The 15449-nt window shown below is 32.8% G+C and overlaps 2 protein-coding genes across 2 annotated transcripts; both read left to right on the top strand.

The window, feature by feature from the left end:
* LOC140048802 (large neutral amino acids transporter small subunit 2-like) lies at nt 1-6902 on the top strand. The gene is made up of 10 exons (XM_072093591.1): nt 1-457; nt 1270-1398; nt 1745-1841; nt 2050-2094; nt 2443-2566; nt 2777-2874; nt 3432-3528; nt 4542-4688; nt 4847-5024; nt 5247-6902. The coding sequence occupies exons 1-10, from the start codon at nt 25-27 to the stop codon at nt 5306-5308; spliced, it is 1410 nt and encodes a 469-aa protein (XP_071949692.1). The 5' UTR covers nt 1-24; the 3' UTR covers nt 5309-6902.
* A 600-nt stretch (nt 6903-7502) lies between these two features.
* Nucleotides 7503-13920, top strand: LOC140049340 (large neutral amino acids transporter small subunit 2-like). The gene is made up of 10 exons (XM_072094211.1): nt 7503-7954; nt 9899-10027; nt 10305-10401; nt 10654-10698; nt 11034-11157; nt 11369-11466; nt 11762-11858; nt 12273-12419; nt 12671-12848; nt 13075-13920. Exons 1-10 carry the CDS (start codon nt 7522-7524, stop codon nt 13134-13136), a joined length of 1410 nt encoding a protein of 469 aa, XP_071950312.1. The 5' UTR covers nt 7503-7521; the 3' UTR covers nt 13137-13920.
* Nucleotides 13921-15449: the final 1529 nt, after the last annotated feature.

Genomic DNA, 15449 nt, shown 5'->3' with positions numbered 1-15449 from the left:
AAGAAATCCATTAGGTGTGGCACAATGGCGAATATTCAATCAGAGAGACACCGAATCCTACCTCAACTTAGCCTTTTGGATGCTGTATCAATAACGATAGGATCCATTATAGGCTCTGGAATATTTATCTCGCCTAAAGGAGTATTCCAAAATGTTGGATCTGTTGGACTTTCTTTCTTTGTATGGATATTCTGTGGAATAATTGAAATCTTTTCTTCTTTATGTTGGGTGGAGTTAGCATTGGCGATGCCCAAGTTTGGTGGTCAGTACCATTACCTTCGTGAAATCTATGGTGACTTTCCAGCATTTACATTACAATGGCTTGTCTTTTGTGTACGATATCCGGCATCAATGGTAATTCGGACTCTTACTTTCTCCGAATACATCTTAGCACCATTTTTTGAAAGTTGTGATGTTCCACCAATTTCTCTAAAATTGGTATCTCTATTAATAACTAGTAAGTTGTGTTGTTTCCTTCATTAGGCTTGGTTACTACTGTTACTGTACGACGTACAGTATAGGCATAACGCAGGTGACAGTTGGGACGATGCATTATGTCATGATTGCGTTACGTTTGCGTCCAAGCAGATACCAAGCGTCATCTCATTTGAGACTCTATTTACAACGCTTGGAAGCATTCGTCATAGTAAGCGCGCTCAGATTAAGATTTTACCGCTATTTATAAGTGGTAATTTGTTTTCGTTCCCGCACACATCTGATTCATTATTCAATATTAAGATACTACAACATACATAACGAATACAGTGAAACTGTTTTACGGCAACAGATACCAACGTAACTAAAAAAAGAAGCGTTTTCTTGCTTTGTAAATGAAACGGAGAGGAGTTTGTATTACAATGCCAACTTTGTTTTTATTACATACTGAAATGCATTTTTCTGTACGTGATCATTAACCAGGGGTTAATATTATGCTTATTAAATATCATCAACCTGATGTTTTAACGATTACACTGACCAGTTAAGATTGAATATACCCTCTTCGGCCATTCATGCAGTTATATTGTTAACGTTTTCAGGGCAAAACTTAAAATAAAGGAAGCTGCATTTCCTGCCTTCTCCTCTCTATACCTAGGAATTAACATTAACACGTATGCCGTGACGGTATGAGGCCAGTGCCTAATATATAAACTTGGCACTTACAACAAGTTTTTTTCTGAAGGGTAGGGTACCAGCCAGTTTTAAAAAATATATAAGCACTTATATATGTAGGTATGTAATGTATTATTTTTTTTTATAATTGTTATGCAGTGCTTTGTGGTTTTATGAATGCGGTGAGTGTCCGTGTCTCTAAAGGAACTGTTAACTTCTTAATGGCGGCAAAGATTCTAGCACTGGCTATCATCATCATCACTGGATTGGTATATTTATGTATAAACGGTAATTGTTATTATTATTTTTCTAGTTAAATGGTGGTTTCATTCATCTATAGTATGCTTAAAACTGACATCTTTTCGGTTGTTTCACCCAAGCTGTTTTATGTTTCACGATAGTTGATTTGGTACTATTTTAGTCTTACTATGTGACATGTTACGTATCTTACTATTATAACGTGTAAATGAATTGCTTTCCATCGAAATATACGATGCGCATAAAATTATAATAGTAAAAAAAAAAAATATTCTCAAAGTAAACACAATCGGTCATTCTATATTAGCATTATGCCTGTAATATGACGTATTTCTTCGTTAGTTAATCACATTAAAAACTGTTGTATTTTTCCTAGGTGACCAAAATGGAAACTTTGAAAATTCCTTTGAAAATATTAATTGGACCAAACTTGGCTTGGCATACTACGCTGCAATTTGGTCGTATGGAGGAGGGTAAGATTTAGATTACCCCATTTCAAGTTGATATTGACTAGAGTATTGGTATGAATAGCATAGCATAAACGCCTAAAAAGAACATCAATTTTCCAGTCATTGTACTACAGAGAGTCAAATTTATATATTGTTATATAAACAAATGTATATGTTATAATAAAGGGTATTGTCCAAGATTAGTCACGTGCTTTTGTATTTTTTTTTTCAGAGATAATATGATGGCAATGACTGAAGAATTCAGAAATCCTAGGAGGTACAGTAATTTTCTGAAAAACAAGTAAATTCATAAGAGATAAGAGGATTTTATAAAAACTCTTTAGTAAAAAGACATGGAACAATCGGAATTTTAAACAGTCTTAGGCAGCATCTACATTCACTTCCTGGGTATATATATACGACATCGAGCAAATAGGCACCCAACATGCCATTTAATCGGATTAGAAACAAACCCATAATATCTAATTAATTGGAAATTCTATGCCTACAGTACTGTTGGTCAGAAGAAAAAAAAGATACTATAACAGATCTATGATTTCACCTAGATAAGCAAGTGTGTTAATTTCAAAATTTGAATCGTGTCTGTAAATTGTACTTATTTCAGGGATTTTCCAAAAGCTACCATAATTTCGATTGTTATGGTAATCTTTCTTTACATATTGGCAAACGTTGCCTATTTTGCTGTGCTTACTCCCAATGAGATGCTTGATTCAAATGCTGTGGCTGTGGTAATTATATTGCTTTTTTCTCTCTGTAGCAAAATGTTTTATGTGTGCTTCACATGAGTATATTTCCGTGACAGCTTCACATGATTTTAACTGTATCACTGCAATTTGGTAAAAAAGCAATGTCACTTTTGACACTGTATTTCCATTATGCTTTTTGATAAACCATTTTAATAAACTTTAACAGGTAAAATTGTGTTTTAAATATTTCAGACATTTTCAGAAAAGACACTCGGTTCTTTTCGTTGGGTAATACCTATTTTAGTGTCACTGTCAGCGATGCCGATGACGGGATTCCTGTCGGCGCCTAGGTAAGGGTAATACACATCCAGATACATGGTTTATAATAATAATAATAATAATAATAAGATTTGTATAGCGCACATACCACTCCAGAGTGCTCAAGGCGCATTTAAAAATAAAAAAGAAATAAATCATACACATTCCTGACAAATAAAATGCAATTTCTTTGGAGGGTCCCCATCCGTTGTCGTTCTGTCGCGGTCCCGGACCCCTACCTAGGTGATCAAACAAAGGAGTAGTTTATTTCATGTAATAAGGTTTTTTTTTTTTAAATTGCATACATATTTTCAATATCTTTCACTTAATAGAACCTGATCAATACGAATTTAAACATGGCACCGTGACGTTGTTTACACAACATTTTGTGCAATCACCTTATCCACTACACAAAAACTTCAGGCCATAATATAAAATAGTATACGTGTACACAGTTTTTGCTGACGTATTCACGATCAATTGAGAGATTAGTAACATAGACCTACAACTTATATAGAGGTATTGTACTTATTTAGAGGTATGCTATGCTATTTGACTTATGTCTTACTACTCTTCAATATTATTTCAGATCATTTTATGCAACTGCTCGAGACGGAATGTTTCCAGAATCTATTGCGCTGGTCAGTATAAAGTATAAGACACCAATCGGATCTATCCTAATATGTGTATGTAGAAACAAGCATTATAAATAATCACATTTTGTTGTTGAATATACCATTTTATATAACACCTAAATAAATGTCCTTATGATTGGACGATTGTGGATCACATGGCATGCAATAGTATACAAATAATGAATGTTTATGAGTGTAATGGTACAAATAATGGCACGAGGTGAATGATGAAAGGTTATATCAACGAGGCAAAGCCGAGTTGATATAACCTTTCATCATTCACCAAGTGCCATTATTTGTACCATTACACGAATACAAAACATTCATTATTTGTTTTATATAACATCTAAATAAATTCTAGTTATTTTAAAAAGTACTATTTAACGATCGTTGAATAGTGCGTACTATTGCACGCCATGTGACCCACATTCGTCCAATCAAATGACAGGAATTTATATAGGTGTTATATAATACGCATTATTAAACGATCGTTTCATAGTACTTTTTTCGTGTACCAACAAAAAATCTGTTTGCGTTTGGAAAATATTTTTTTTATACTTTTACTTTTTAAATACAACATCGCCACCAATTTTCGTAGCGAATGTTATTGTTATGACTGGTTTGGCGATGGAGGTACATTTTTAGAGAGACATTTAAATTAGCTTCAGGTCGTTTTTAGGATTTTGATTAATTATTGGGAACATCTCCACAAGACGTGGAATCGTAAGAAAAAACATAATTAGCTTAGATAATTTCCAGATGCCTGTCGAAATTTCGTATTGCTGTCTTTCAATTTAAATGCTTTTTGATCTAAAGTAGTACATATTATATATCTCTCCAAAAATGTACCTCCATCGCTAAACCAGTCATAACAATATAACATTGCAACGAAAGTACACAATAGGAATTTTTCGTACAATTGCACGCCAAGTGATCCACAATCGTCCAATCAAATGACAGGAATTTATTTAGGTGTTCTATAATACGCACTATTGAACGGTCGTTAAATAGTACTTTTGTTCATTATTTGTAACATTACACTCATAAACATTTATTATTTACAGTGTATTTTGATACTGGCTTATCTGTTCTTCGATATCTGGACATTAATCACGTATCTGGGGTTTGTTAGTACTTGTTGTGATGGATTGGCATTATCGACAATATTTGTCTTGAGATGGTTCAGACCGGATATCAACAAACCATTCAAGGTACGTACAATTGATAAGTGAAAACAGTTTACGACCTACGGTACTTTCAAAGCACTAGTTAGTTTTACCTTACCTTTTATATTTCAATATTTCCGTGAACCGAAAATACATCATGAATGATTTTTCTTATTATCAGATTTACATTCCCTTTCATGCAGGTTCCTATCGCATTTCCAATAATAGCATTAGTTACGTATGTTGGTGGCATTATATTGGCTGCTATATCTGCTCCCATGAAAGCATTGGTAGGCTTAGCTCTCACCATGACTGTTATACCTGCTTATCTATTGGGCGTGTATCCGAGAACCAAAGTGGCACTTGCCGGAAAGATATCTGGTACGGTAATTCTTCTTGACTTACATGTTTATATTGAAAATGGCGGTAGGGTTTCATACACAATATAACGAATGAGTAAATATTGTCTTAGCATCCGTTGATATGCCTACGCTCCCCCATTCCATAACAAATTAAAGAACAGATAATCCTAGAAAATCCTAGAAGAAGGCCTATTAAATAATAAGTAAGTTCAAATTAATCAAAAATTGAATCTTTTTTCAGGTATTATTACTAGATTCTTTCAAATATTGACAGTTTCTCTACCAGAAGATAAGGAAGAATAAAGGCATTACGAACATTCCAGGCTCTTCAACAACCCATAACTCAATGTTATCATCATCATGTGTATTTCTACATAAAGCAGACAAAACAGTGAAAACTTAGGGTAATGAAAATATAGCAGGATAAAGTATATCAAAATAATTTAAAGCATTGCCATTGCTTAAAAAATCAGTATATAAGTGCATTATACACTTTAAGGCATCAATATTGAACATTTTAACTCCAGGGCTAGATTTTATCAATATTTGACAGTGACTCTTAGCAAGAGATACAGTTTTATAAAAACTTCTGGATAGTTACACCTATCGACATTTTTTATAGTCATGCGGTACGTATATTTGAAATCGCCATTTGTTTACGCTGAAATTACTGTGTATTCGAAAACACATCCTTTAAAATACACAAAATACAGATAAAATACAAGTACAATACAAGTTTGGTGTGTTTAAAGGTATTGAATAAATTTATCAACGTTTCCATGTTTCATTTAATTGCCTCATTGGAGTTGAGAGAAATGAGTTTCTCATCTAATTGGTTTTCCATCTTCGATACACGCCCTGACTTACTAAATACAAGGTAGTCGTGGTAGAGAGGTTGATACTCATCCGACATAATTACTTTAAATTGTTTACTTACGGCACTGTTAACAATGCATTTAGCGTTATTACTAACTGTAAGCTGAATTTCTCTTCATACTTTGTTTATCAAGACTGTAAAACCAAGCTATTGCAAAATGTTAAAACTGATAGAATTACTGATTCATAAAACAACACTAACATTCTTATGATCCTGTTTCAAACATTTAAAATGAACATTTCTCGTCTAGAGGCATGAACATACACTCAACACACGGATATTTAAGGAACTTCCTTGTAGTAGAATTGGAATTATCTTGTCGCAAAACTGGTTGCAGCCGTGCACCATTGTTTGCTGGTGACGGATGTTGCAACCAAAGCTACACCATAATACTCCTTGTTTCTCCTGGCCAGCTACACCTTTCATTAACCTTTCTACCTTTCTACCTTTCTAATGGATTCTCAAACAAACATGTTGAGTATAATGAAGCTGGAAGCCAGGTCCTACCATCTTTAATCTGACATGCATACAGTATACGGAAAAGAATTTCCGATTTTATTGGGCAAAATAATGCTGCAATATCAGCGCATTATTGTTATATTGTTACATGATAATAGTGATTATCATGCAGCAGCATTATAGTTATATAACATTTAAATAAATTCCTGCATTGTGAGTCATAAGGCGTGTAATAGTATGCACATTTTACCGATCGTTAAATAGTACTTTTTTGATGTGTACAAAAAAAAAATCTTCTCGAATACGAAAAAAAAATGTCAATGCCATTACTTTGATTCTAAATGCCGCCTACGGAATCTTTGGATTCAAGAATCTATTTAAATGTTATATAAAACAAATTCTGAATGTTTATGTGAATTTGTATATTAGTAACTGATTACACTAATACCTGTATCTTTACTGATTGAAAAGGCTCCCAATAAGAAATAATTGTATTAATTTCGATTCAATTCAGCACAAAAAAAACTACTTTTTTAATGACTATAACTACATTGAGCATTACATAGCCAAATACAATATGCCGTAAAAATAGCAGCTATGCTTTAATACGAATTGAAAATTAGGCAAGAGGTGACGGCACATACTAAAAACCAACTGTAAAACCAGAAAGTCATGATAACAAGACATTTACACTTCCGAGTTCATCAAATTGACAAGGAAATATTATGAACTATTCTGATATCTTCTGTGTTGTTTGTAACAGTAACAGTGTATTATAAACAAAACTGAATGTTTTACATTCGTGAAATGGAAAAAAAATAATTTGGTGAAAATAGAACAATTTACATTTTATGGTTTGTATTTTTTTGTTCTTTTTAAAAATAACAATATCTATGTCGGAACACTAACGCATATCTTATATATAAAAAATAGGATACTATCCAAATCAAGTCACTGCAGTAAGTTGCATATGTCCATTGTTATTATTATGATTCAAACAAACCATACAATTTGTGTACATTATATTTTATGTTGATACAATTTCAGAAATTGGCAACACCCTTGAAAAGAAAGCTATTATTTTTTATGTTTTTCTAATATAAGGACATGCATTCAGGAAGTAGAATACAGTTGATTTTAATTTGGAAGATCTACATTAGGCCTATCAGTGTGTGGCACAATGACGAATATTCAATCGGAGAGACACCGAATCCTACCTCAACTTAACCTTTTGGATGCTGTATCAATAACGATAGGATCAATTATAGGCTCTGGAATATTTATCTCGCCTAAAGGAGTATTCCAGAATGTTGGATCCGTTGGACTTTCTTTCTTTGTATGGATATTCTGTGGAATAATTGAAATCCTTTCTTCTTTATGTTGGGTGGAGTTAGCATTGGCGATGCCCAAGCTTGGCGGTCAGTACCATTACCTTCGTGAAATCTATGGTGACTTTCCAGCATTTACATTCCAATGGCTTGTCTTTTGTGTACGACATCCGGCATCAATGGTAATTCGGACTCTTACTTTCTCCGAATACATCTTAACACCATTTTTTGAAAATTGTGATGTTCCACCAATTTCTCTAAAATTGGTATCTCTATTAATAACTAGTAAGTTGTGATGTTTTCTTCATTAGGCTTGGTTCCTACTTGTACGCAACACGACGTACAGTATAGGCACAACGAATGTGACAAGTCAAAAGACACACTTCGTCGTGATTGGCCAGGCGTCCTTACGTTGCGTCCAAGCAGAAACCAATCGTCATCTCATTTAAGACTCTCTTAATTTAGAACGCCTGGCAACCTTTGTCATTGTAGGCGCACTGAAAAATGTTCAGATTTGACCGTTGTATGGCTGTGGTATTTTGTTCCCACACACATCTGATTAATTATTCATTATTTATTATAACACATAATTAAATTCCGGTTATTTGATTGGACGATTGTGGGTCACATGGTGTGCAATAGTACGCACTATTAAACGATCGTTTAATAGTACTTTTTCGTGTACGCGTTTGGAAAATATTTTTTGTATACTATTGCCTTTGAAATACAATGGCCCCACCTATGTTTTACTTTCGTCGCGATTTGAATGTTATGACTGGTTTCGCCATGAGAGTACATTTCTGGAGAGATATATATGTAATAATTTAGATTAAAAAGGCATTTAAATTACCTTTAGATCGTTTATAGGATTTTGATTAAATAATGGCAACATCTCTACATCGAATCTCTACGTGGAATCGTTGGAAAAAACATAATTGGCCAAGAAAAGTTTCCTGTCGACGTTTTGCCTTTCAGCCTAGCTATATAGTAAATTATGCCTAGGCTAGACGTTTTAGCCTTGCTAGGCCTAGGATTGTTTGATCGTTTGTTGACATAATTAACACTACAGTAGGTGTGTTTATAAAGTCCATATAAATATAATATTTACAAATATCAAAAACCAGGTGTTACTGTTTTTACTAAATGTGAATCAAATGTAGGCTTCTTGGCTAGGCCTACATTTTATTTAATTCAAATGACAGGAATTTAAGTAGATGTTATATAAAACAAGTAATGAACATTTAAATTCATGTAATGGTACAAATAATAGCATTTGGTGAATGATGTAAGGTTATATATCAACTCGGCTCCGCCTCGTTAAAATATAACCTTTCATCATTTAACTCATGGCACTATTTGTACCAATACACTCATAAACATTCTTTATTTGTATATTAAGATACAAAACAACATACATAACAATATAATAGCACTGTTTTACGGCAACAGACACCAACGTAACTAAAAAAAGAAGCGTGTTCTTCGCTTTTTAAATGGAACGGATAGGGGTTTACTACAATTTCAACTTATTATTACACACTGAAAATATTTATAATGCATTTTTCGATACATGATCATTAAGCAGAGGTATTTTATATGGCTTATTAATATCATCAATATGATGTGTTAATGATTACACTGACCAGTTAAGATTGAATATACCATCTCCGGTCCTTCGTGCAGTATTACTACGGGCTTCAGGGCCAAACTAAAAAACGTATGCATTTCATACATTCTCCTCTACACCTATAGGAATTAACATCACATATGACGTGACGGTAATTTTTAACTGGGTACATTTTTATCTGAAGGGTAGGGTACAGAGTGGTTTGGTGACTCTTCAATTCTAATAAAAATGTTGTTTATTTGGGAGGATGTACGCCTCTACAATTTAGTAGAATATGTTCAGTTAGACATACTCATTCCTGTACAATTTCGACCATACATAATATCTTTCTTAGCTTTCAAAACATGTTGAAAAACTTATTAATATCCTTTAATATATCATTCAACACAATGTCAATGGTGAATGACACCACCAGCCAGTATTAAATAATTTTTAAAAAACGTAACTTTAACAACTAATAATACATTTTCACCATACATAATTTATGCAAAATCTGCTTAATGGTTAGAACAAACTCAGTGTCCGTATTGTACTGCACAGTCTGATGATAATATTGTCTTTTATTAACGAATGTATGTATGTACTGTATTTTGTTATTATAGTGCTGTGTGGTTTTATGAATGCGGTGAGTGTTCGTGTCTCTAAAGGAACTGTTAACTTCTTAATGGCGGCAAAGATTCTAGCACTGGCTATTATCATCACCACTGGATTGGTATATTTATGTATAAACGGTAATCGTTATTATTATTAGTCTAGTTACACTGTGATTTAGTTTTTTATTTATCTATATTATGCTTAAAACTGACATCTTTTCGGTTTCACTATAAGCTGTTTTATGTTTCACGATAGTTGATTTGGTACTATTTTTCCGTACTGGTATATTATAACGAGTAAATGAATTGCTCTCAATCAAAATATACGATGCACATAAACAAATTCTCAAAGTAAACGCAATCGGTCATTCTATTATCACGAGGCCTGTAATATTCTAAAAACTGTTTTTCATAGGTGACCAAAGTGGAAACTTTGAAAATTCATTTGAAAATGTTAATTGGACAAAAATTGGCTTGGCATATTACGCTGCAATCTGGTCATATGCTGGAGGGTAAGACTCAGGTTACCCCATTTCAAGTTTATATAGTTTATATAGTATTAGCATTAATTAATAGCATTTCCCATATACGTATTGGAAATGTTGCACGTCTAGGATGAAAATCAATGTATCCAGTCATTGAACTACAGATAGTCATATTTATATAATTATGTTTGATTGATGCTTCTAACAGTGTTATTTATATGGCGTTAGATAAATGGTATTGGCCAAGATTAGTCACGTGTTTTTGTATTTTTCTTTCAGAGATAATATAATGGCAATGACAGAAGAATTCAGAAATCCTAAGAGGTACAGTAATTATCTTAGTACATTCATATTATTCGAAAGTTTGAAGAGGTAACAGGATTTGATAACAACTCTTTAGTAAAAAGATATGACAAAATCTGAATTTTAGTTGTTTCAACAGTGTTAGGCAGAATCTACATTCTCTTCCTGGGTATATATATATACGACATCGAACACAGTAGCATCCAAAATGCCGATTAGAAGCAAATCTATCATTTCTAATTAAAGGCCTGTGTACTGTTAATCATAAGAAAAATATGGTACTGTAACATATCTATGATTTCAGTATTGTGTGTTAATTACCAAATTATAATCGTATCTGTAAATTCTTATTTCAGGGATTTTCCAAAAGCTACCATAATTTCGATTGTTATGGTAATCTTTCTTTATATATTTGCAAACGTTGCCTATTTTGCTGTGCTTACTCCCAATGAGATGCTTGCTTCAAATGCTGTGGCTGTGGTAATTATATTGTTTTTTTTCTTTCTGTATCAAAATGTTTTACGTGTGCTTCCCATCAGTACATTTGTGTGACAGCTTAACATAATTTTAATTGTATCACAGCAATTTGGTAAAAAAGCAATGTCACTTTTGACACTGTATTTTCCATTGTGCTTTTTGATAAACCATATATTAAACTTGAACAGGTAAAATGGTGTTTCAAATATTTCAGACATTTTCAGAAAAGACACTCGGTTCTTTTCGTTGGATAATACCTATTTTAGTGTCACTGTCAGCGATGCCCATGGCCGGATTCCTGTCGGCACCTAGGTAAGGATAATACACATCCAGATACAATGGTTCATTTCATGTAATAAAGTTGCTTTTTTTTTTAAATTGTATACACATTTTCAGTCAATATAAATTTAATCATGGCACCGTGGCGTTGTCTAAATACCATTTTGTGCAATCACCTTAGCCACTACACAAATAATTTAAAACAGCTTACGTGTACACAGTTTGTGCTCGCGTATTCCCGATCAATTTAGAGATCAGTAAAATATAGGCCTAAAAGCATTGTACTTGTATGCTGTGCGATTTGACTTATTCCTTACTACTATTTTAGATCATTTTATGCAACTGCTCGGGACGGAATGTTTCCAGAATCAATTGCGCTGGTCAGTATTAAGTACAAGACACCAATCGGATCTATCCTAATATGTGTATGTAGAAACAGATACTATTATAACTAATTGAACTTTTGTTGTTGAATGTACCATTTTAATGGCACATAATCACATAATGACAAAATAAAATTGGATTGCCAAAAATTATTTACCTGAAAAAAAATGTAATTGGGGTTTAACTTTTGTCTTTTTCAATATTAAGTGAAATCATTACTAGTTTTTATTCATTTTTTCCAATGAACCTGGTAGTGAACAACTTAATTAAAACTGATTTTAATTATGTTTGATTTTATAAATCCTTGTTTTTTTTTTATAATCTTGGATGACAAAGTGGGTTTTAATCATAATTTAGTCGTTTGTTACACCTAGTTGTAATCCCAGGTAAACAATGTAAGGACGATGGTTAATACTGTATATTATACAATACGGTATATGTGTTATTATTTACAGTGTATTTTGATACTGGCTTATCTGTTTTTCGATATCTGGACATTAATCACGTATCTGGGGTTTGTTAGTACTTGTTGTGATGGATTGGCATTATCGACAATATTTGTCTTGAGATGGTTCAGACCGGATATCAACAAACCATTCAAGGTACGTACAATTGATAAGTCACTTCTGATAATTAAATCATTTAGGGGTCTTGCACTACTTATTTAAACTATGTAAATCTTTCTTTTGATAATGTCTAACAGTTTTAAAACTGTTTAAGGCCTACTGTCAAAGCACTAGTTCATTTTAACATATCTATATATTCAATATTTCTGTGAACCGAAACATGTGTAAATGAATGAATGATTTTTCTTATTCTCAGATTTATAACATTGATATTCCCTTTCTTGCAGGTTCCTATCGCATTTCCAATAATAGCATTAGTTACGTATGTTGGTGGCATTATATTGGCTGCTGTATCTGCCCCCATGGATGCATTGGTAGGCTTAGCTCTCACCATGACTGTTATACCCGCTTATCTATTGGGCGTGTATCCGAGAACCAAAGTGGCACTCGCCGGAAAGATATCTGGTACGGTAATTCGTCTTGACTTACATGTTTATATTTACAATGGCGGTAGGGTTTCATACACAATATAACGAATAAGTAAATATTGTCTTAGAATCCGTTGATATGTCTACGCTCCACCATTCCATAACAAATCAAAGAACTGATAATCCTAGAAAATCCTAGAAGAAGGCCTTAATAAATAATAAGTAAGTTCAAATGAATTAGAAATAATTGAATCTTTTTTCAGGTTTTGTAACTAGATTCTTTCAAATATTGACTGTTTCTCTGCCAGAAGATAAAGAAGAATAAAGGCATTACGAACATTCCAGGCTCTTCAACAACCAATAACTCAACTATTATCATCATCATGGGTATTTCTACATAAAGCAGAAAAGCAGTGAAAACTTTTTTATTATTTTATTATTTATATTGGAAATAAAACAGGATATAATATAACAAAATAATGTATAGCGTTGCCATCATTGCTTAAAGCAAAACAACAGAACAGTGCATTATACACTTTAATGCATCAATATTGAACAGGTTAGCTCTAGGGTTGGCATTTATAAATATTAACTGAAATATTTAAGAAATGCTTAAGAAAATAACTTAGGCTTGTTTATCAACCCGTCTTATTAGCAGAACAATTGTCTTAGGTAAATTTAACTTAGCAAATGTTGTCCTATGGCGAAAAATCTTTTTTCTCTTAGCGATGGTGGCGTCATTACTCATTTTTAATCCCAACAAGAGAGGGCGAATTCTTAGAGAAAGATAAGAGCACGTCGGAAATACATACGAAAATCATTCGCTCTAAACTTAACATCAACATTTATTTTTTCGTATCAATGACAGTGACCCTTAGCAACCGAGCGTAGCTTTTCCGAACGTTAAATGTCAGAAAAGATTTATTTCTGTTGCAGAAATGAGAAAAGATCAGAAGATATTTTTCATCTTAAGGAATGAGGGTGTTGTTTGTTTTATATTTGAGAAAAATTAAGCAAATATTTTGTTTATTAATATAAATCCGACTTATGCAATATCAAGGATTTTAGGCAAAGTTAAGACGATAATTTTTATTTTTTTTTTGGGGGGGGGGGGGAGCTAAGCAAGTTTGATAAATCCGACCCCAGGTATAACGTTTATATTGTTTATTCAAAAAAACTATTTGCGGATATTGATAATACTCCAAGCATTATGAAAGGCCCTGTAAACAAAATTAATTATAATTTATAAAATAGGAATTTCACTGATTTTCAATGACTTACAATCGTTATTTATATTGTAATTAGAATAGTAAATAATATGTAAACGTAATCGTTCTTTCTATTTAAAAAGGTCATAATAATACAGTCAGTTTGTCCGCCTTACCGATGACGAAATATTATCAATGTTTAATGCATATAGTTTATATTTTATCAGGAGCTACATCTGTTGCTATAAACTGCTTTATTGATCTTGTTGCCATCCATTGATTTCTTTTTAAATTGATCATTTGATCTTTAAAAAACATAAATTATATAAAAAGTACAAACAAAATAACACCACTACTAATAAAAGTACGTACATACATTTTAGAAACAAGTTAACCACTACTATTAGAAATCGGAAAAAAGAATATTATATGGTCCCGTTTGAACAAAATAAACAAGATATTAAAAAAACGTGGACAATCCTAAATGATATAATGGGTAGGAAAAAGACTACCAATTTGCCTACAAAAATAAAATTGGGTACTGAGACTTTCTCTGATAATGATGAGAAAGCTGATGCATTCAACTCTTTTTTTTATTAATATTAGATAAAAACTAAATAATAAATTTAGGCATGAATGTCAAAATGATCAAATCACCCACAGAACTTTCTTAAAGGGAAATTTTACCTCTTCAATGTTTTTTAAGCCTGTTACTGAACATGAACTTAACCACTATATTAACAAGGCCAACAGCCATTAAGTCGCGTGCTACAATGCATAGTGATACCGGACCGACATACAGACCGATAGACCGACAGACAGACCGACAGACAGACCGACAGACAGACAGACCGACCGACATAGTGAACTATACTGACCGAAATTACTGAACATGTTTAAAAATGTTGAAATGTTTAAAAACATTTATATTTTTTTAATTTACACGTGCGTAGCCTGTCACTTTCGATGTGCTCGTATAACGTAATTTCGAGTTGAAAAGTAAGTCAAGAAAACAGAAATCGAGCAAAAAGAGTGCGTAATAACATTTAACACGCAGTGCGCGCGCAAAAATATGCGCACTCATGGCAATTTTGTAAACGCTTAAAATTGCCTGAAATGTACTCTTATTTCATCGAAAATAAATTTTGAAAATTTTAAGCGCGCGTACGCATGCGTTACATGCGCTACGCACTTAATTGTATTGCCATATGATGATTTATGCCCTGAAATTTATGAGTACCAAATTTTATTTAATTGTGATTCATGGTTGTGAAGATATGATTACAAACGTGATTTCGTTAAATCGTGCGTAGACCGCGTAATTTTTTATTGCGCACCGTGAAAACATAACCACATTGATTCCTGGCCATAAGGAATATACTGTGAAAAATTGACCTAGCTAGATTAAACTGATATCAAGATAAGGTCAG

Source organism: Antedon mediterranea, chromosome 5 (assembly GCF_964355755.1).
Source record: "Antedon mediterranea chromosome 5, ecAntMedi1.1, whole genome shotgun sequence".
NCBI classification, from domain to species: Eukaryota; Metazoa; Echinodermata; class Crinoidea; order Comatulida; family Antedonidae; genus Antedon; species Antedon mediterranea.
Note: the sequence above shows the minus strand (reverse complement) of the source record. Positions and strands in the feature narration are given on the sequence as shown.

What these genes read in the sequence shown, in the direction of transcription:
- LOC140049340 (XM_072094211.1), top strand. Translation starts at nt 7,522, where the DNA reads ATGACGAATATTCAATCGGAGAGACACCGAATCCTACCTCAACTTAAC. An exon ending in GGTATCTCTATTAATAACTA is followed by an intron (nt 7,955 to 9,898) that starts GTAAGTTGTGAT and finishes TTGTTATTATAG; the next exon opens with TGCTGTGTGGTTTTATGAAT. An exon ending in GGTATATTTATGTATAAACG is followed by an intron (nt 10,028 to 10,304) that starts GTAATCGTTATT and finishes TGTTTTTCATAG; the next exon opens with GTGACCAAAGTGGAAACTTT.
- LOC140048802 (XM_072093591.1), top strand. Translation starts at nt 25, where the DNA reads ATGGCGAATATTCAATCAGAGAGACACCGAATCCTACCTCAACTTAGC. An exon ending in GGTATCTCTATTAATAACTA is followed by an intron (nt 458 to 1,269) that starts GTAAGTTGTGTT and finishes ATTGTTATGCAG; the next exon opens with TGCTTTGTGGTTTTATGAAT. An exon ending in GGTATATTTATGTATAAACG is followed by an intron (nt 1,399 to 1,744) that starts GTAATTGTTATT and finishes TATTTTTCCTAG; the next exon opens with GTGACCAAAATGGAAACTTT.